General features: G+C 39.5%; 1 protein-coding gene across 2 annotated transcripts in view; it reads right to left on the bottom strand.

Moving 5' to 3' along the window:
- Window positions 1-4,091: 4,091 nt before the first annotated feature.
- Window positions 4,092-20,406, bottom strand: part of Gspt1 (G1 to S phase transition 1) — a 34,963-nt gene continuing 18,648 nt past the window's right edge. For both annotated transcript variants that reach the window (XM_006983895.4, XM_006983896.4), the window contains exons 6-15: window positions 19,099-19,176; window positions 16,321-16,501; window positions 14,022-14,176; window positions 13,716-13,856; window positions 12,179-12,272; window positions 10,822-10,902; window positions 7,767-7,940; window positions 6,598-6,687; window positions 6,005-6,173; window positions 4,092-4,585 (exon numbers count right to left, since the gene is read on the bottom strand). In XM_006983895.4, the coding sequence (XP_006983957.1) occupies window positions 4,533-4,585; window positions 6,005-6,173; window positions 6,598-6,687; window positions 7,767-7,940; window positions 10,822-10,902; window positions 12,179-12,272; window positions 13,716-13,856; window positions 14,022-14,176; window positions 16,321-16,501; window positions 19,099-19,176 (1,216 nt within the window). In that variant the 3' untranslated portion in view covers window positions 4,092-4,532. The remainder of the gene's footprint in view (window positions 4,586-6,004; window positions 6,174-6,597; window positions 6,688-7,766; window positions 7,941-10,821; window positions 10,903-12,178; window positions 12,273-13,715; window positions 13,857-14,021; window positions 14,177-16,320; window positions 16,502-19,098; window positions 19,177-20,406) is intronic.

Here is a 20,406-nt window from a genome sequence, read left to right as displayed (position 1 = left end):
TACAAAAATATCATAGAGAAAGTAGCACAGAGTACAGCAGGTGATTATAAACAGAGAGACAAGCACATCAAAAGGGAAGATGACAATTTTTAGTTACAAAACAAAATTATTAAACTTCAGTCATTTGAGTAATTGCAAGAGCAGACTAAGGGCTTAATCCTCACACAGGCACCAAATCAGGCACAGTAGGTAGCTACAAATCATAAGAAGAGGGTTTCCTTCCTACCTAGAACACTCATTCATGCTTTGGAATTAGGCTAATAACCCATCAAACCTAGCCAGTTCTCATTCATCTTATTATCTTTTAAAATGGGCTCTAGGTATTAACCAGTTCAGTAAAAATTAGTCACTAAGTCCCAGCCTGAGAGATCCTCATTTCCTTTAATACAAACAGGAGAAACTAGTTAAGAAGTGTGTACGTTTCTGAGCCCAACACGTCCCTTCAAATGCAGACTCGCAGGCTCAGAGCTTAGTGTCACCTAATACATGTGGGAGAAATGGGGGTGAAGACCATGACCTGAGGAGGGCCAGAGCTCTAGCTCCAGCACAGACACTCTTCCCCGGGCAGCAGGAAAGGAGGTAGCAAGGACTCAGGCTGACTTCTGAAGCACTAAGCTAATGTGCCTAGCAGAGGGGTGGGTGCCTCAGGAAGCACAAAAAGCCGTCCACCCATGCAGTCCACAAACCTGAGGTTTCCAGGTCAAGATTTAAAGGGCACAGTGGCATGTGTGACAAGGCAGAAAAAAAGCAATACTCTTCTGGAACTGCTTTAAGAAAACCATGTTTTCTGCCTAATCAGGCTTAGTGACTATTTACTTTTCCCTTGCACCGGAAAACAAGTTTTAAATCTCTACCCCCATACTTCCACGCCCTCATGATAATCCTTAGTAAATAACTTGGCTAGCATATTATTGTTTCAAGGAAGCATAGGATTAGAGGTATGTGAGAAGTATATTTATTGAAGGGAAGACTCATTGAGTTCTAGGATTCTAAATATTAAGAATATCCCAGAACTAAACCCATCAAGTATCAAATCTACCCTATCTGAATTCTGGCAATAAATTGGTTCAGATGCAACCCACTGAATTACTACTGGAAAATAACACTTTCTATTCTACACACTAAGATCTAATTTAGCCAATAGCTAAATTTAAACCTATTAAATCATGAATTGTGCATATGTAATTATACCTATTTACCAAGTTGCTGCCATGACAAGATTTCTAAAGAAACAAGATCATGAATAATCAGATGGCATCTGTTAGAATCACTGAAAAATTAGCTGGAAGAAATCAATACAGTATTTCAAGGTAACCATTCCCCAAATCCACTTGATTGCTCTCTATCTACTTTACATATAGATCTGTGAGAGGATTAGTTGCAGTTTATTCTAGTAAGGTAGGCCAACAATGAATATAACATCTACTCATTCTACAGTCCAAGATATAGTACTGTAACCGGAATTTTCACAAATGGTATAAAGGTTGGACGTTTCTAACAGTGAAAGCTACAGCTTTGTCCCTTGACTACCTAAAGATCTACCCAAGGCAATGAAGTTATCATTCATAAAGCAGCAGTGAGGAAGAGCATGCCAGTGAGCAAAAGGTGCTAGAGTGCTGTCATGTGTAAACAGTCATCCAAGATCATGGAGCAATTACTAGTGTTCCTGGAGATGAAAAAGGGACTAGAGCTGACCCCCCCCCCCAAATGTTCATCTTGGATTCGTAAGTTATAAAACTGCATCTGGTTCCAAGTATAAGCCAAAATGCTTGCAGCACTTCAACTGATGACAGGAATTGTTCAACCATATAACTTTCAAAGTCGCACACTGTAAAGTAGATCTAAGTGGTTCTCATAAATAGCAGACATGATGAATTATCTTGTTACACTGAATAGCTTGTACTTCAGTTTACAAAGTTTTTACATGTAATTATCGTGTACTTCAAGATTTTTAATTAAAAACAAGGGGGAAATATGTGTTTAATCATTTACAAACAGTTATTTGTCATTGAATTTCAGCAGTATACACTCAACCCAACTTCTTGTGGTTTGGATTTATATAGACTCCCACACACACACTAGGTAGCAAATTATGTATAAACAAAAAAATGCTGTTATTTTTCTCTTTCACAGAAAAAGATGACAGTTAAGATATTTTTAAATGCCATCACTTAAAATTATGTATGCTCACTTAAAAGATTAAACTAAATAACCTAGCATAAAAGTTGTGTGGTGATCATTAATGTAAAATGGGGGGCACCAAATCATGATGCTACATGCCTATGTTAAATATAGTTGAAAAAACATAAGATCTTTAATATCCAGAATGTGTAGTTATCCTATTTTGCATTGTCAACCACATAAAAAGTTTACACTTGCAAAAGACTGAATGATAGCACACAACTGTATTGCTCTTTAAAAATCCAACATCTGCACACATTCCAAGTTTAGACAATTTATCTCATTCAAATGACATATAAAAACTATTTTAAAATGGGTGAAGTCTAATTAGAGATAGGTTTTTCAAATTTCGAGGTCCTAAAATGTATGGTGTTAATTCTGTTGATGTGATAGAATTCCAATGAAAATAATTTACAATAACCTTTGTACTTATGTTATCTTGTAGAGGTGGGTCTTTCACAAGTGCTGCCTAAGCCATTTCACTTAAGAATCCTGGAAACATGCACATAACAATCTTAACAGTGTAAGTGTTTTAACAGCAGACATAATTGTTTTTAAAAATGTTTAATTTCAAAAGGGAAATCATTGGAAATAATTTCAGTAACTTAAAGGTTCTAAAGATTCATAAAGACTCAAGCATTTGCTAATATTTTATTAGCATGGAAATATAAAAACCATTTTGATCTCATTAGAGCTCCCAAATGTCACAGAAAGATAAAAGCCCAGATATTTGCAGGCATCATAAAAATTCAATTTCATGCAATTTAATAGCCATATGTGTAGTTCAAAACTGGAGGGCTTCCCTTGGCCCTGTCTATAAGACAGCAACTCATTCATCTCTGCGATTGGCATTTCATTGTTCAGAAAAGACTTTTGTGTTTTGTTCTGTAACTGGAGAGGAGATACAGTTGGCTAGGCTTTTCTTTTCTGGGGAGCAAGAATCCAGGAATGAGCCATGCCAATAAACGTACAGTTAAAAAGAATCTTGGAAATCACAATGTAAAAGAGGCCAAATCTCATAAATGGAAGCACACATTCATCTTGAAGGAGGCTTCTAACAAACACAGGATGTCTCTTCTACTTCCCATTTATTCTCACAAAAAAATGTCTGGCATACCTGTAGTAGTTACCCTTTGAACTAAATCCACCACACTACAATGCTGCACTGTGGATCACGGTTAGCAACTTACAGCTTCTATTTAAGAAAACTCAAATAACTGAGCTAAAAGCTATCCTGTGCTTGATTCTACTTGTTACTGTTCATTTTATTGTGAGAAGTTTGTGATGACTCTGTGCTCATTTAGTCACTGGATTGAGAACTGGCATGAAGAAGCAAGGCTCTTCCACCCTTTAAAGTTACCGACAAAGTGAGTAACTTGTGGCACTGGCATGTGTAACTGATGGGGTTTTATACTAGATGCATGCAACTCGCAGAAAAACTAACGGGTGTTGGCCAGTCTCAGCATGCTTTCTTTACTGTGACTTCCATTCATGTAACAAGCTAATGGAATTGTCTGGAGGGGACAGTTTTATTAAGCTATACTTAGAAAGGTGACAATAATGTGTTCGCTTGCTTTCAAACAACTTACTGTGTTTAAGAAATCATACTAAGATATAAATTGGCAGAAAATAACCAATATACCTAGTTCACAAAGCAGTGTCACAGTTGCACAAAGGTGTTTATGTATGCATTAACCATCAAAATAAGGGATCAAGCAACACATTCTTTCCTTTAATTCAAACTTGAGCAGTGTTTGTAAATGCCCCATTTAAAGTGAGTGGGTAGGGAGCGTTTAGAAAAATCCAAGTAATAAAATGTATTCAATTACTTGGCAGTTAAAAAGATAATGCAACAATGTTACATTGAGATAAAAAACAGTATTCAAAAGCAATTCAAATACCGAAAAGGGTTTCAAATTGAATATTTTATTAACATGGTAGTTGTCTTTTTAACATGTGCACACACACTCGCACACTCAGAATGATCTGCCTGGGGGGGGAAAAAGGCTAACTATGCCTAAGGGGAAAATGAAAAAAAAAAAAAAAAAAAAATTCGTGTTGGTTTTCATTATTGTAGGCAATTATGTCCACATCACTTACAAAGCTATTGCCAAATCTGTCCAGGGAAGCAAAGTTTGAAAGGGGGGCAAAATCTTGGGGAAAATTCAACAGTGGCATAGCAGAGCTCTCAATATGAGAAAGCTGACATAATGTGGACTTCTGCTGTGAAGTTTCTCTGCAAAATATGGGGAGAGGTTTGTCGATGGGCAGAAAAGAAGAGAGGGCGGTGTGAAGTAGGCTTTTGCAGTCAATATTCCTCACAGTATTGTGCAGGGTCATCAAGAAAATGCTTAGTCTTTCTCTGGAACCAGTTTCAGAACTTTTCCAATTGCAATGGTCTTACCTAGAAATGAAATTTTGGAACAGACAAAACAACACCTTTCAGTGGTTAACAGCAAGGTTCTAAACTATATTAAGCCTCACTAACCAAAACAAAATATAGTCCTTGTGCAAATTCCTGACTGAAAAGCTTTATTCACCCAAACCATAGTAGATTTCATCAGGCTCTAATGGCTAACTAAGATTATTTAGAGCTGGGCACAGTCCAAATGACTGTAATCCTACCACTTGGGATCTTGATTTCAAGGCTAGCTGGGCCTTACATAGAAATGATGCCTCAAAAAAAAAAAAAATCCTGTTAAACTATGAAGTATAACAAATGTCACTATCAACAAATTTGGAAGATAAGGTGTTTAAAGTGAAACCATGACCTAGTCAAGCTTGGGGAAAAAAAGTAAAAAATCAGCCGGGCGGTGGTGGCACACACCTTTAATCCCAGCACTCGGGAGGCAGAGCCAGGCGGATATCTGTGAGTTCGAGGCCAGCCTGGTCTACAGAGTGAGTTCCAGGAAAGGAGCAAAGCTACACAGAAAAACCCTGTCTCGAAAAACAAAAAAGTAAAAATCAACAGTTTTTATACTGTATTCTCTACCATGGCTTAATGATATTGAACACTACCATGTTAAATATTTATCTGGATTTCTGTTGAACTGCAAAGGTCTGAATAGTTTTCTAGTTGCCAGACAGGAATTCACCCTTGTAATCCTAGTACTCAGGAGGCCAAGGCAGCAGGATTGCAGTGAATTGGAGGCCAATATAGGCTCCACTAGAGGACCCAGTCTCTAACAACAGCAGGCCTGTAGAGCGCTGCCCCAATGTATGAGGTACTGCTGGCTTTGATTCCCAGCACTTGGGAAATAGAGGCAGGAGGATCAGAAGTTCAGGATCATCAGATCATCATAAGCCACACAGTAAATTTGAGGATAGCTTGGACTACATGAGACCTCATCTTTAAAAGATAGATAGAAACGTTAGCCCACAAAGAAATGTTCCAATCAGTTCGTTTTCATACCAAGGAATGTTCAGACCATTAGAGGAAAACTACAGCTATTCTGCATCAATCAAAGGTAGGTAGAAATGGATGCCCCCAAGGATGTGAATTACATATTAAACAAACAAGTCGTATAGCCCTTGTATTCTTATTTACTATAGAAGCCTTCATTCTAGAAACGTCTTAGTAAATTCATTTTTTTTCCAAGTGTACTATTATAACATGTTAAAATTAAGTCTATAGAGCAGCATTACTGGTACTATATGGTAATTCCATTTGTTGTTTAATATATTCAACTCAATATACTTATCACACCTGACTATTACAGCACAAACACCTGGATTTTCTTCGAACCAGCTGTAATTTGGACAGTACTCAGATAATGCTGACTACTAAAGCCTGACTGGATCAAAGACAGGGAAAACCTCTTACCCTCATCTCGTAAGGTAAAGCGTCCCATCTGAGGGAAGTCTTTAAAGGTCTCCAGACAGATGGTCCCTGCTGTCCTCAAACGCGCAATGCATACTTGATCTTGTTTCACAAAACGGGGTCGAGTCTTACTTTTTTCTCCTGATTTTTTGTCTACCAAGCAGATTAAGGCCTAGCCAATAAAAGAGGGAAAGAAATAAAATTTAATGTTAAATATAAGTAACTCTAAGAATAAAATGTAACCTGGGCATGTACTGAATACCTGTAATCCTAGTATTTGAGAAGCCAAGCCAGGAGGATCATGAGTTCCAAGCCAGCCTAAGCTACATAGACAGGTAGCAAGATAGCTTTTCAGGTAAAGGTACTTGCCACATAAGTCTCTGGACCCGAGTGTAATTGCCAGAGCAAAAGGAAAGTGGAAGGAGAGAGCAAACTCCACGTGTACCATGACACACCCATCACCCCCATCACCAAAAAAAAAAAAAAAAAAGAGAGAGAAAAAAAAGTGTAAATGTATCTGTATTGTTGATCAGAAATTATCAAGATACAGCATTCTTCAAAATTAAACAAGCCAGTTATCCTAAAAACAAACTCACTGTTATTTCGACTTCCTCGATACAGGTATGAATATGCAGCACCGCATTATAGCCTGGGCAGATGATGGATTTGTGCTCTATAATCACTATCTGTCAAATTAAAAACAAAACAAAACCCCCACAACTTTATCTTCAATGCTCTAAAGGTATAATATTCCAAGAAGCAACAGAAATCACTAACTTTTAATATGTCATACCTTGTTATTTTGTTAAAAGGATAGCTCAAGTTGCCCTACGTAGCAAAGCTCCCCCTTCAACATTCCACTGTCTAGAAACTGGCAAGTGCCTGGTTTATATCTCAGTTCAACAGGCAGATGTTGAGAAGTCTTCACCCTCTACTACCCAATGAACTAATGTAACAAATCACCTCGCACCAGTTACCCAGATGTGATCTTCACATAGCTTATCCATTTTTTAATACCCAAGGCCCAGTTATTAAGTGTATGTACTTGGCATTAAAAACAACAACAAAACACAAAAACAACAAAAGTAAACTTAGTCATACTTTTCAGGGAAAAGGGCTGAGATTTCTTTATGTGTATGTGTGTTTTCCTTGGATGTTTGTACGTGTACCATATGCACACATGCTTGCTGTTTGGGAGGCCAGAGGGAGGGTGCTGAATCCCTTGGAACTGGAGTTACAGGTGGTTGTAACCTGCAGATCCTTGGAACTGAAACCGGGTCCTCTATGAAAGCAGCAAGAAATCTTAACTACAGAGCCATTCGCCAGTCCCAGTTTAAGCACACTCAGAGTTCTGTCGGAGCATCCGTGTTTTGCTGTCACTCTCCCAAGAAGGTAAGTGTGACCCAAGTCTAGAAACATACTGGCTCTGGAATAGCAAACTATGCTGTAGTCGAAATCAAAGACATTTTAAACTAAACTTATTGACGATTTATCACTGTCGCCTTTACAAAGTGAATAATACTCTAAATTTTAACAATAAACCAAAAAATAAAATGGAATTTACAAAAATCCCACCTAATAAATTCTTATAGCATCTTGAAACTGTGAGATAATATAGTTTTGATGTACAAATGAGTTTGACTACTTCAATTCCTCTGATACTGGTCATGCGGCATGTCATACATAAATACTCAGGGCAAAGGCACTGAAATTCTAACCACTTAGTTTCTAACAACCAAGAAGATGAATGTGGTGACTTGTTTACCTGGGCATCAAATGTGCGTCCAGAATGACAAAGATTATTAAGATCACAAAGGATGAATCCTGGAAGAATCTCCTCTTCTTCAATTCCTTTCAGTCTGATTTTGAGGTTTTCCCCTGGGGCTACAGAATCTGTTTCTACATCATCAGAAAGTATCCCAAGAACTTCCACATTGTGCTTAAAAAGAAAGCAAAGTTGGAGGTTTGCCTAAACATGTGCTGAATTATACAGGACATAAAATGACCCCAATGTTTACTTGTTAAGAAGCTACAAATTCCCAAGCCAAAATAAAGATTTAGAGGGAAAGGAAAGGGCTCAATCCCAGGGCCCTGTGCATGTCAGACAAGTGTTCCACTACTCGATACAAAGTTGAAACTGTCACAACTTGTAATATCACATTCTAACAACTTCTAAATAGAATACAGAATAAAAACTCCATTTTCAAAATTCCAACACTGTGATGGTTAGTCCTGTCAACTTGACAAAATCTGGAATCTCAGGAAGGCAAACGCCCAGGCACCCTGTGAGGCATGTTTGGATAGAATTACCCCAAGTGAACTGATGAGGGAAGACCGTCTTTACTGTGGTGGGATCATTCCCTGAGCTGGGGACCCGCACTATAAAATGGAGAAAGGGAGCTGACACTGGCACTCATCCTTCCTCCTGGTTGCGGATGCATTGTGACCTGCTGCCTCAGTCTGTAGCCTTGACTCTCCTGCTTAACTAAGAGCTGAAAGAAAACCTTATTCCCTTGAGATGGATGTCTTGCTTGCATGCATGTATGCATGTATGTATGCATGTATATGCCCCATTGGTGCCTTCAAAGGTCAGAACTGACAGCAGATTTCCTAGAACTGGAGTTAGGTTTTGTTGGGAACCACTGTGTGGGTGCTGGGAACTGAACACAGGTCCTCTTAACAACTGAGCCATCCCTCCAGCCCCCTTGATTTTGCTTTTAAAAATTTTACTTTTATTTATGTATGCATGTCTGAGTGTGAATGCTGTGCATGCAATGTCTGCGGAGGCCAGAAGAGGGCATAGGGTCCCCCTGAAGCTGGAGTTAAAGAGCCCATTGTGGGCTGCTTGATGTGGGTGAATCAAGTACTCTTAAAGGGCTGAGTCACCTGCCCAGCCCCTCCCTTGAGTTGCTTCTCAGGGTCTTTAATTAGCCACAGGACAGAAAGACAAATACCAAACTTAATACTGGATTTTTAACACTTTAGATGTAAATATCAGAATTAAAAACTTATTTCCCACAGCAGGTCAATCCTGAAATAAGCATGTGTTTCTCAAAGTTATTTTATTGAATTTTAAAAGCACATTGTTGAGGCTGGAAAGATGGTAGAGTGGTTAAGAGCACTTGCTGCTTTTACAAAGGACCCAGGAACAATTTCCAGCACCAACTGGTTTCTCAAAACTATCTGCATGTAACTCCAGTTACAGGAAAGCTAATACTCTCTGCTGGCTCCTCAGGGCACCAGGTGTACATGATGCACAGATGTGGCCAAACATTCATATATACAAAATAAAAATAGGTAAATCTCTTTTTAAAAGCACATTGTGAGCCGGGCGGTGGTGGCACCCGCCTTTAATCCCAGAACTCGGGAAGTAGAGCCAGGCGGATCTCTGTGAGTTCGAGGCCAGCCTGGGCTACCAAGTGAGTTCCAGGAAAGGCGCAAAGCTGCATAGAGAAACCCTGTCTCAAAAAAAAAAAAAAAAAAAAGCACATTGTGTAATGAGTGCAAGATAACCTTGTGGGAAAGAACTAGACAGTCATGTGCTGCAATGGTCAGCACAGCAGTATTGTTAATATATGTACTGTATGTATGTCACTGCCGGAGATATCTTCTCTTACATCACTCTTTTGTTTCACTGATAAAATACCACAGCCCTGCATGGGAAAGACAGAGAGGTGATATGTACGGGCACTGAAAACCCAGGAATACATGTATTATTTGTATAAAAGCAAGAGTTAACAGACGGTAATTACCTTGAAAGCACTAAAACATCAACTTGTATCTTGGAATAGTTGTATAATACCTCAAAGTAGAAATCATCAAAATCTAACTTAAAATCCACTAACTGAAGAGTTTTGTTTTTCATTGTGTGTGTGGTGAGTGTGTGTGTGTGTGTGTGTGTGGTGAATGCTACAGAGCCCAGGTGGAGAAGAAAAGGTCAGAGGACAATTTTGTGGAGTAGTTGTCTCTTTTTACCATTACATGGGTTCTTTGTAGCAAGGGCCAATCATTTTACCCACTGAACAACCCAGCCAGCCCTTAAATATTTTTTTTTTTCCTCTTTATTGGTTTTTCAAGACAGTTTCTTTGTGTAGCCCTGGCTGTCCTAAAACTCCCTTTGTGTACCAGGCTGGCCTCAAACTCAGAGATCAGCCTGCCTCTGCCTCCCAAGTACTGGGATTAAAGGCATGTGCCACCACACCCAACTTAAATTTTTTTTTTTTTCAGTTATCTAAACAGGCCTCAAAACTGGATATAACCTAGTAGAAATGACCTTAGGGAATTTTGGATTTAACTCTATGATAAAAAAGTGCCTGCCTAGCCACGGCCATGTCCTCAGCCTGAGGTGGTGGTGTTTAATAACAACAAAACAAAACCCCAAAAGATTTTTAAAAATTCCTGAATGTATAGTCTTAGACATATTATTTTGTGGCATCTAAATGACCCAGACTACAGACACAGAGACACATCAGGGCTGAACCTGAGTTTTCTTCCACGCTGTCTTAATCATCTGTTTTGTCAACCTTTAAAGCACTTCCTCAATCACTCCAAATCTTTGATTTGCCCATATCAATGATGGGACAGGTTGATAGTTTTAAACTTTCACAGTGCACTTTCTAGCTCTAACATGCTTGAAGGACCAGCTGACCCTTCCATTGCCACTGAGTAAAAGAAACTCATGTGTTCTTATATTTCACACTGAGCACTAATAAAATAATTATTACTTATAAAAATTAGTGGAAATTCCTAAGTTTTTGAAAAGTTTGGAATCCGATATTTTCAAGAGCGACCATATGAACACATGCTAAATAAACTCTTACCTTATTTGGCATCATTACAAGCTGCTGGCCTTTACAAATAGATCCAGATTCCAGCTTTCCCAGGACCACAGTCCCCATATCCTATTGAAATTTAGAAAAAAAAAAAAAAATTAAAAAACACACAGACTTTTAGTGCTGGCAAGTGAACTGCCCCAAGTGAAATTCTATAGGATTTATCTATCAAGGAAAGTCTTTAGTTTAATAAGTGGCAGAATGCTTATGATATTTTTTTAAGTCTAATCTTTTTGCTTTTATATATAATTTACTTATTTTTATTTAATGGGCATTGGTGTCTTCCCTGCATGTATATTTGTGTGAGGGTGTCAGATCTCAGAGTTACAGATGGTTGTGAACTGCCACGTGGTTACTGGGAATTGAACCCAGGTCCTTTCGAAGAGCAGTCAGTGCTCTCAACCACTGAGCCTTCTCAACAGCCCCTTATGATTATTCTTAAACACAGAGGAGGTGATAAATACTCCCATAATAATTTGTATCTTAGGCCTGGTACAATTATAGTAAATAACAAAGAATGCCCAAGGTTCAAGAAGAAAGCTTCATGCAGATAACCACAGAATTTTATGTTGGAAGATCTGAATTGTTTGTACAGATCTAGAAACTTATTTTTTTTGTAAACTTTAGAATGGAGCTAATTGAAGGACAAAAGACTTTTAAAAAGTAGGTAAATATTACATGAATTGGTACTGTCAGAGTTTAAAAGATTAAGTTGAGGGCTTGGGATGGAGCTCACTGGCAGACATCTTCCCTGATCTGCACAAGGCCTTAGGTTAAAGACCCTGTATTGCAAAACAAAGTACCTAAATAACAAAGTGGAAAATCCAATTGAAACCAATGAAGTGGATTTTTTTTGTAGGGGTTTGAAGTGTGCTTTTTTTTTTTTTTTTTTTGGAGACAGGGTCTCACTATGTAGCCCTAGCTAGCCTGGAATTTGCTATGTAGATAAGGCTGGCTCTGAGTTAAAAGATCCACCTGTCTCTGCCTCCCAAGTGCTGAGATTAAAAGCATGCACCACCACACCCAAGAAGTGCACACTGACAACATAAGCCCTCATGTATTGGTGCTATTACAACTTAGTGCACAAGGCTACTTATCAATATCTACAATTTGTAAGGTGAAAAAAATTTTCAGAACAGCCTTTTCATTGTATCAGTACTGCAGCTAAAAAAATGACTAGTTTACTGAAAATATACAAGTTAAGCTTGTTGAGTAAATCATATCTTCCATATGCAAGCACTCAAAAGGACAATAAACATTATTCTTAATACATTTTTTATAACTTATAACAAAACACAATGATTTCAACTCCCCTGAAATCCATTAACTTTAATATTTGAGGTACCTTGTACTTATCGACAATTGGCAGCCTGATTGGTCCATCAACTGATCTATTGAAGTTTGGCAAATTATCCAGATATGGAATAAATGGTAAGCCACTGAGAACAGAACAATATCCATTAAAGAAAGTTAACAGTAATTTTTAAAATATGCACATTTTTTTTCATTTATATATTTCCATTTCATGAAACTAACATGTCAGAAAACTTAAATAAAACAGAATACCTTACTTGGCCAGATATGGTGACACCACCCTGTAATCCCAGCACTTGGGAGGTTCAGAGGAGAGGTTAAGAAGTTCTAGGCTAACTGAGGCTACATAGTGAGATTCTTGTCTCAAAACAGAACACAGTGAAACAAACAACTACAAACACACTGGATGTTGGTCTGTGTGTGTGAGTACATGGATGTGGAAGTCAGAGGACAATTTGCACAAGTCAGTTCTCTCCTTTAATGGTCTGGGCTCTGGAGAAAGACCTCAAGTCATGAGGCTTGGCACAAGCACCTTGACCTGCTGAGCCATGCTGGCCTAACTTCCCCATAAATTTATGTGATGACTAGAAAAAAGTGACTTGTACAGCCTACGTTATAATACTAACCACACGAGGACGATTCTGCTAGGTCTTCTTGACTTGTCTCAAACTCAGACCTCTTGCCTGAGTCCTCAAATGCTGAGATTATAGGCATGTACCACCACGCCCAACTCTGTCCCCTAATTGTATGTACTGTGACATACCCTCCTGGGAAACTGAACTCAGAATCCTCATGCTTGTAAGACAAGCAATCTATTGACTTGAGTTATAGGCCAAAGCCCCCATAAAGAACTCATAGGAACCTAGGTGGTGGTGGTGCATGCTTTAATCCCAGCACTCCGGAGGCAGAGCCAGGTGGATCTCTGTGAGTTCGAGGCCAGCCTGGTCTACAAAGTGAGTTCCAGGACAGGCACAAAGCTACACAGAGAAACCTTGTCTCAAAACAAAAACAAAAAGAACTCATTTGACTCAAAGAATACAGAGAGCTGTGGAAACGGCTCACTGAGTACACTGCCTGCTATGCCAGCACAAGGGCATGAATCTGCACCCAGCACCAATGTAAAAGCCAGGTGGTGCCATGCATCTGTAATCCCAGCACTGGGAGGAGACAGACTGATCCCAGGGCTCATTAGCCAGGCACTCTAGCCAAATCAGGTAGTTTCAGGCTTAGTGAAAAACTCACAAAAACACCTTTGGCCTGTACACACATAAACATGGGCAAAGCACATCTTCTTACACATACTGCATACACCACAGACACCCATGCACATTACACACACAGCATACAACACACATACCCTTGCACAATACACACATAAGTATACAACACACACCCCGTCGTATTTCACATATTAAAAAAACAACAACAACAAAAAAAAAACACACACAAGCATTTTAGAAGTCAAAGATCCTGGTATTTTTAAAACCAAGACTACAGACAAAATTTCTTTCAGTTACTATTTAGATATGCCCATCCCCCTTTTAAAAAAGTAATAAAAGGTTACTCACATGTACCAAGGACAGAAATCTGATTGCTCTTTGAGATTTGCTCCCGTCAGTCCTGAGCAGGGCATAAAATGAATGTCCTTTTTTGGATTGAAGCCAACTTTTTTCAAGAATGGTACTAGTTTCTCTTTACATTCTTCATATCTATGAATATTTAGAAATAACACAATTATGCCAACTGAGTACTAGGTTTCACCAGTAAACAAATGAAAGCTTAGAAAAACTGGAATAAACAATGCAAACACTAACAAAACATCCTTTTTCTTCACCAACATGCCTGTAAACAGCCAGGAAAGCATCCACGCTTACCTCTCGTTACTCCAGTTCACGGTTGGATCATCCATCTTATTAATAAGCACGATTAAGTGTTTGACACCCGCTGTCTTTGCCAACATTGCATGTTCTCTTGTCTGTCCTCCTTTTTCAAATCCGGTTTCAAACTCTCCTTTCCTGGCCGAGATTACCTATTCCAAGAAATCAAGTAATTTATTCTTATATATTCAGATCCACACACACACACACCAAATCTAGCAGCAAAACATTATAAGTTTCCAATGGGCAGTGGAGGTGCACACCTTTAATCCCAGCACTTGGGAGGAAGAGCCAGGCAGGATCTCAGAGAGATCAAGGCCAGCCTGGTCTACATAGCAAGTTTCAGGACCCGCAGGACTGTTACACAAAGAAACCCTGTCTCAAAAAAAACAACACACACACACACACACACACACACACACACACACACACACACACACACACACACACACGTTTCCAAGATAATGGAAGCACACGTACTATACAGTGAGCATGACAAAATGGCTTAAAGATTTGAGGGTTTGGGTTTGAGTAGGTGTGGCTCATTGGTAGAGTTATTTATTTTCTTTCTCTCTCTCTCTTTCTCTCTCTTTCTTTTTTTATTTTTGAGACAGGGTTTCTCTGTGTAGCTTTGCGCCTTTCCTGGAACTCACTCTGTAGCCCAGGCTGGCCTCAAACTCACAGAGAACTGCCTGCCTCTGCCTCCTGAGTGCTGGGATTAAAGGTGTGTGCCACCACTGCCCGGCCTGATAGAGTTCTTTTTCTTTTCTTTTCTTTTCTTTTCTTTTCTTTTCTTTTCTTTTCTTTTCTTTTCTTTTCTTCTCTTCTCTCTCTCTCTCTTTCTTTTTTAAAAGATTTATTTATTATGTGTTCTGCCTGCTTGACAGAAGAGGGTGCCATATCTCATTACAGATGGTTGGGAGCCACCATGTGGTTGCTGGGACTTGAACTCGACCTCTGGAAGAGCAGCCAGTGTTCTTAATCTCTGAGCCATCTCTCCAGCCCTGGTAGAGTTGTTTCTATGGGCTGTGCCAAGTATCAAAATAAACAATGTTTTCTCTAACCCTTCAACTCCCATAAATCCAGGATATGTGCATACAGTTAAAACATTTCAAATACCTTCTTTTTGGCCTGGATGGTAGTGGCACATGCCTCAAATACCTTTTTTTCACATAAAGGATGTGAGGAGATATGTGTTTAACAGTTTCATAGCCCCAGGTTCAATCTCTGTTGTGTGTGCATGAAGGTGAGTTGAGGTGAGTGCAGGTGCCTGCTAAAGCCAGAAGCATGATACCCTTGAAGCTTGAGTTACAGGTAATCGTGAGCCACCTGATGTGGAACCTGAGAGAACCTCAGGTTCTATGCAGGAATAGTATGTCCTCTCAAGCACTGAGCCATCTCTGCAGCCCGCACTGGGTTTAATCTCTAATACTACAATCAAAATGAATGTGTGCTGATGCATACTTGTAACCCTAGCATTGAAGAGTCTGAGATAAGAGGATAGTAAGTTTGACGACAGTATGTACTACCCAGCAAGAAGAAAGGGAAGGAGATACACAGGGTTAATTTCAATCTTTGTGGGCTCAGCATTAAAAGAAAAAAACCCGGGTGGTGGTGGTGGTGGTGGTGGTGGTGGTGGTGGTGGTGGTGGTGGTGGTGGTGGTGCATGCCTTTAATCCCAGCAACTCGGCCAGCCTGGACTACAGAGTTCCAGGAAAGGCGCAAAGCTACACAGAGAAACCCCTGTCTCGAAAAACCAAAAAAAAAAGAAGAAAAAAAAAAAGACAGGTGGCCCACACCTTTAATCCCAGCACTTGGGAGGCAGAGCCAGACAGGATCTCTGTGAGTTTGAGGTCTACAGAGCTAGTCCAGGACAGGCTCCAAAACAACACAGAGAAACCTTGTGGGGGCAGGGAGAAGAAGAGACAAAACTATAAAGAGTTCTTGGGAGATAAGAGTGACATAAATGAATATTATGACTATGTATAGTGTTATAATGCACTACATCTTCCTGAGGGTGAATTAGAATTTTAAAGTTAGGTTGTAGAGTACACCTTAAATCAGACTCAGTAAATCTGAGTCTGAGGCGAGCCTGGTCTACACGTCAAATTCCAGGCCAGCCAGAGTTACATGGTGAGACCCTATTTCACAAATCAGTGGTAGAGCACTTGCACAGCAATATAGAAAGGCCATGGGTTCAAGCCTTACAATGGGAAAGAAAAGAGAGAACACCTGTGCTATTAATAAATACGCTCAGACAAAAACAAAATGCCCAGAATCCAAATGTCTTTCTTACCAGTACAGCCAAGTCAGCTTGAGAGGCACCACCAATCATATTTGGGACAAAACTCTTATGGCCAGGAGCATCTAGAATTGTAAAATGCTTCTTTTCGGTTTCAAAATAGGCACGACCCACTTCTACCGTTTTACCCTTGTCTCGTTCCTCCTGATTTGTGTCTAAGGCCCAAGACAAGTACCTGGAGGATATTTTTTTTAAAAAAAAAAAATATGATTATCATTAAAAATATTCTTCTACCAAGAAGCATGTAACTAAATGTGACATCCAATTTCATCTCCACTATTCATCTGTGTCATAAGGAAGACTAGTAAGATAAAACCAAGAAAATTAAATATACATTGTTATGATGCAAACAGAGCCTATACATACATAGTGGGCTAGTCCATAAGCAACATGATTCATAAAAGGAAACTGACCACATAGGGAGAAAGACTACTTAAGTGCTGGGTGTGGTATTATACATCTCTAATTCCAGTATCAGAGACTGAGGCAGGAGGATAGTGAATGTTTGAGACCATCCCGGCTACCCATTAAAATCCTGTAAGAAAGAAAAGAAGAGGTGACAGAGAAAAGGAAAAACAAAGGTGAGTCATAATATTAATGCTGTGTTTTGAATATGAAATGTCTCCCGAAGTCTTGGGCATGGGATATTCTGGTCCACAGTTGGAGACTTAGAAGGTGTGGCCTTGTGGACGAGGTATGTCACTAAGGCTGGCTTGGAGGATTTAAAGCCTTACACTACTTCAGGTTCACTCTCAGCCTGCTTACTCCAGCCACCATGACTGCCTGCTGCTATGCCTCTCAGTCATGTGGATTTGTTGTATCCCTCTGGAACTGTAGGCCCAAATAATTCTTCCTTCTAGAAGCTGCTTCTGGTCATGGTGTTTTATCACAGCAGTAGAAAAATAACTAATACAACTAATTCCAGTATCATAGAGTGAAGTCAACACCTCCTTATTTCACTTTTCTAATTATATAACAGAATACAATGATTGCAAAAAACAGGATATTAAAGCCAGAGCATGTTTCATACCTGTAAGCTAATACCTGTAATCATTTGAAGACTACCTACAATTAAATTTGAGGCCAATCTGAGCTACAGAATGAGACCTCATCTCAAAAAAAGCCTATTTCTCCACAAGGCCACCATTCACAGCATGTTGGAACACTGGTTACTTACTATTAACTACTGATATGCACCAGTGATGGCATATGCCTTTGATTCCAGCACTTGGGAGGTAGAAGCAGGCAGATCTCTGTGAGTTTGAGGCTAGCCTGGTCTACAGAGTGAGTCCCAGGACAGCCAGGGCTAAACAGAGAAACTTTGTATCGACAAACAAAACAAAACAAAAACTCTGATATCACTTCACTGTGTGAGAATTATTTAATTCTACAGAAACTGTTTCAAAACACCCATAGTAACAGCTTGTAATCTTTTTTAGTCTAATACTAATTAAGACTTCCCATTTGCCAGGCATGCTGGCACACCACTTCAATCCCAGCATTTGGGAATCAGAGGCAGGTGATCTCTGAATTTGAAGCCAGCCTGGTCTACATACTGAGTTCCAGGCCAAGCAGAGCTACAGAGACTCTTTCTCAACAACAACAATGGAATACAGAAACGTGGTCCTTTCTGAAGAGGAGCATTAGTGTTGCAGTGAGATAAGGGCTGCAAACTTCTCTCAAGTGCCAGGGACTTAACCCAAGTTTCTCATACAAGCTAAGCATTCACTGAACTACTCACCTACACTCCCAAAATGTATAATTTTAAAAAACAAAATAAGGCCATGAAGCACCTTCACGCATGCGTGTGCACGTGTGCTCACCAACACAGACACAGAGGATCTTTTCTCTTACCATTGATGATTTTCTTTTTTCTTCCAGCACTTATTGACATAATGACTACATATTCTATGTGCAATCATAGTTCTTTTTTCTCCAAACACCACTGCAATATTAAGTTCTAGTCCTGCTTAGTATAAATTTCATAATATAAACTTTTTTCCTCCCTTTGATTTTTCGAGACAGTTTCTCTGTGCAGCTCTGACCCTCCTGGAACTCACTCTGTGATCAGGCTGGCCTCAAATTCAAGGGTCTGCCTGCCTCTGCCTCTGAGTGCTAGATTAAAGGTGAGCACCACAACTGCCTGGCAATATAAATAGAATCTTTTAATGGTTATACAACTCAATTAGATGGATGTCTTAAAATTTATTAAACAGTTCTCTTACTACTAGATGTTTAGATGATTCCCAAATCTTCTTTGTTTTTTTTTTTTTTGTTTTTTTTGGTTTTTCGAGACAGGGTTTCTCTGTGTAGCTTTGCGCCTTTCCTGGAGCTCACTTGGTAGCCCAGGCTGGCCTCGAACTCACAGAGATCCACCTGGCTCTGCCTCCTGAGTGCTGGGATTAAAGGCGTGCGCCACCACTGCCCGGCCCAAATCTTCTTTGTGTGAGTTAGGAAGTCATCATCTCACATTATGATATGAGAAAAAGAAAACTTTGCCTTTATTATACAGTATTTTAGCTGTCAAAAATTTGTTTTAAATCACTTCTATTGAGATAGGGCCTCACTATGTTGCCCAGGTTGGCCTCAAACTCTTGACGTCAAGCATGCAGAGTACTGGGACCATAAGCTTGTAGTACTGAGCCTGGCTGAAAATATGCATTTGAACAGACCACAAAAACATTAAAGTTTTTCCTTTGATTCCAGCACTTGGGAGGAATTTTTCCGTGTTTCCTTAAAAGTAACTTCTAGTATCATAAAAGTTTACTATACCAGGTTTCTCTGTTTTTTTCTTTAGCTTCTCGTTCATATTTCTCAAGTGTCCTTTTGTCCACCATTCCAGTCAAATACCTGAAAACAGTTAAAGACAAAAAATAAAAAAAGAAGAATACATTTTAGTGACTCAATACAGTAAGGAAACTGTTCAAGCACTTGAAGGGAATCTGAAGCACAGAAAAATGGCTATTGAGAAAAAGAACTGCACCCATTTATTTCTGTGGAAATCACACAATTTGCAGCAGTCTTCCTCTTCCATCATGTGGGTCCCAGGGACTGAGTCCAGGTGGTTAGCTTTGATGACCTTTGCCACCAAGTCATCTCACTAGCCAAAAACTCCAGCTCTTTTAAAGTCAATGTGCTATTTGTAGAGCTAGTATAATATAAAAAGGATATTTGTACCATTTCAAATTATTAGATGAGAACAAAAGTACTTCACAGTGAAAAACACAGTCAATACCTTACAAAAGTAATGACTTGAGCTCGAATCAATACTCTGTAAATTATATTGAGTATGTAAAACACAGTTGATAGCATCATCCCCACAGGACACAAAATACATTATGTCTTCTGTGATATTCTTCTTGTATTTTATTTTTGGTGCATTTGTGCTTTGCCCTCATGTGTGCCTGTGTGAGAGTGCCAGATCCCCTAAGCTGGAGCTACAGACAGTTGTGAGCTGCCATGTGGGTGCTGGGAATTGAAGCTGGGTCCTCTGGAAGAACAGTCAGTGCTCTTAACCTCTGAGACATCTCTCCAGCCCCTTCTGTGATATTCTTGATACAAGAAAGTATCAGTCCTGTCCAAACCACAGAACACTATATGAAATAACCAGTTCACATTCTTTAAATTACTAAGGCCAGGGGTCAGAGATGGCTCAGCAGTTAAGAGGTTTTCTTTTCTTCAGGAGGACCTCAGTTCAGTTCCCAGCACTCACATTAGGCAGCTCAAGTCACCTGTAACTCCAACTCCAGGAGAGCCAACACTCTTTTCTCGTCTCCTGGGGCATTACCATACACATACATTTTTTAAAAAGGGAAGGGGGGCCTGGAAAGATGGCTCAGTGGTTAGGAGCAACTGCTGCTCTTGCAGAGGACCCAGGTTTGATTCCCAGCACCCACATGGGAGCTCACAACTATCTGTAACCACAATTGCAGGAAAGCTAGCATCCTCGTCTAGCCTGCTCAAGTACATGTATACACATAATACATATATATAATACAAGTAGGCACACGAACACATACACACAAATGCAAATCATTTGTTTTTTTTAAAGATGACAAAGACCATAAAGGAAGGAAAACT

This window comes from Peromyscus maniculatus, chromosome 8, assembly GCF_049852395.1.
Source record: "Peromyscus maniculatus bairdii isolate BWxNUB_F1_BW_parent chromosome 8, HU_Pman_BW_mat_3.1, whole genome shotgun sequence".
Lineage (NCBI taxonomy): Eukaryota > Metazoa > Chordata > Mammalia > Rodentia > Cricetidae > Peromyscus > Peromyscus maniculatus.
The sequence above is the reverse complement of the archived record's forward strand: the minus strand, read 5'-3'. Positions and strand labels throughout refer to the sequence as shown.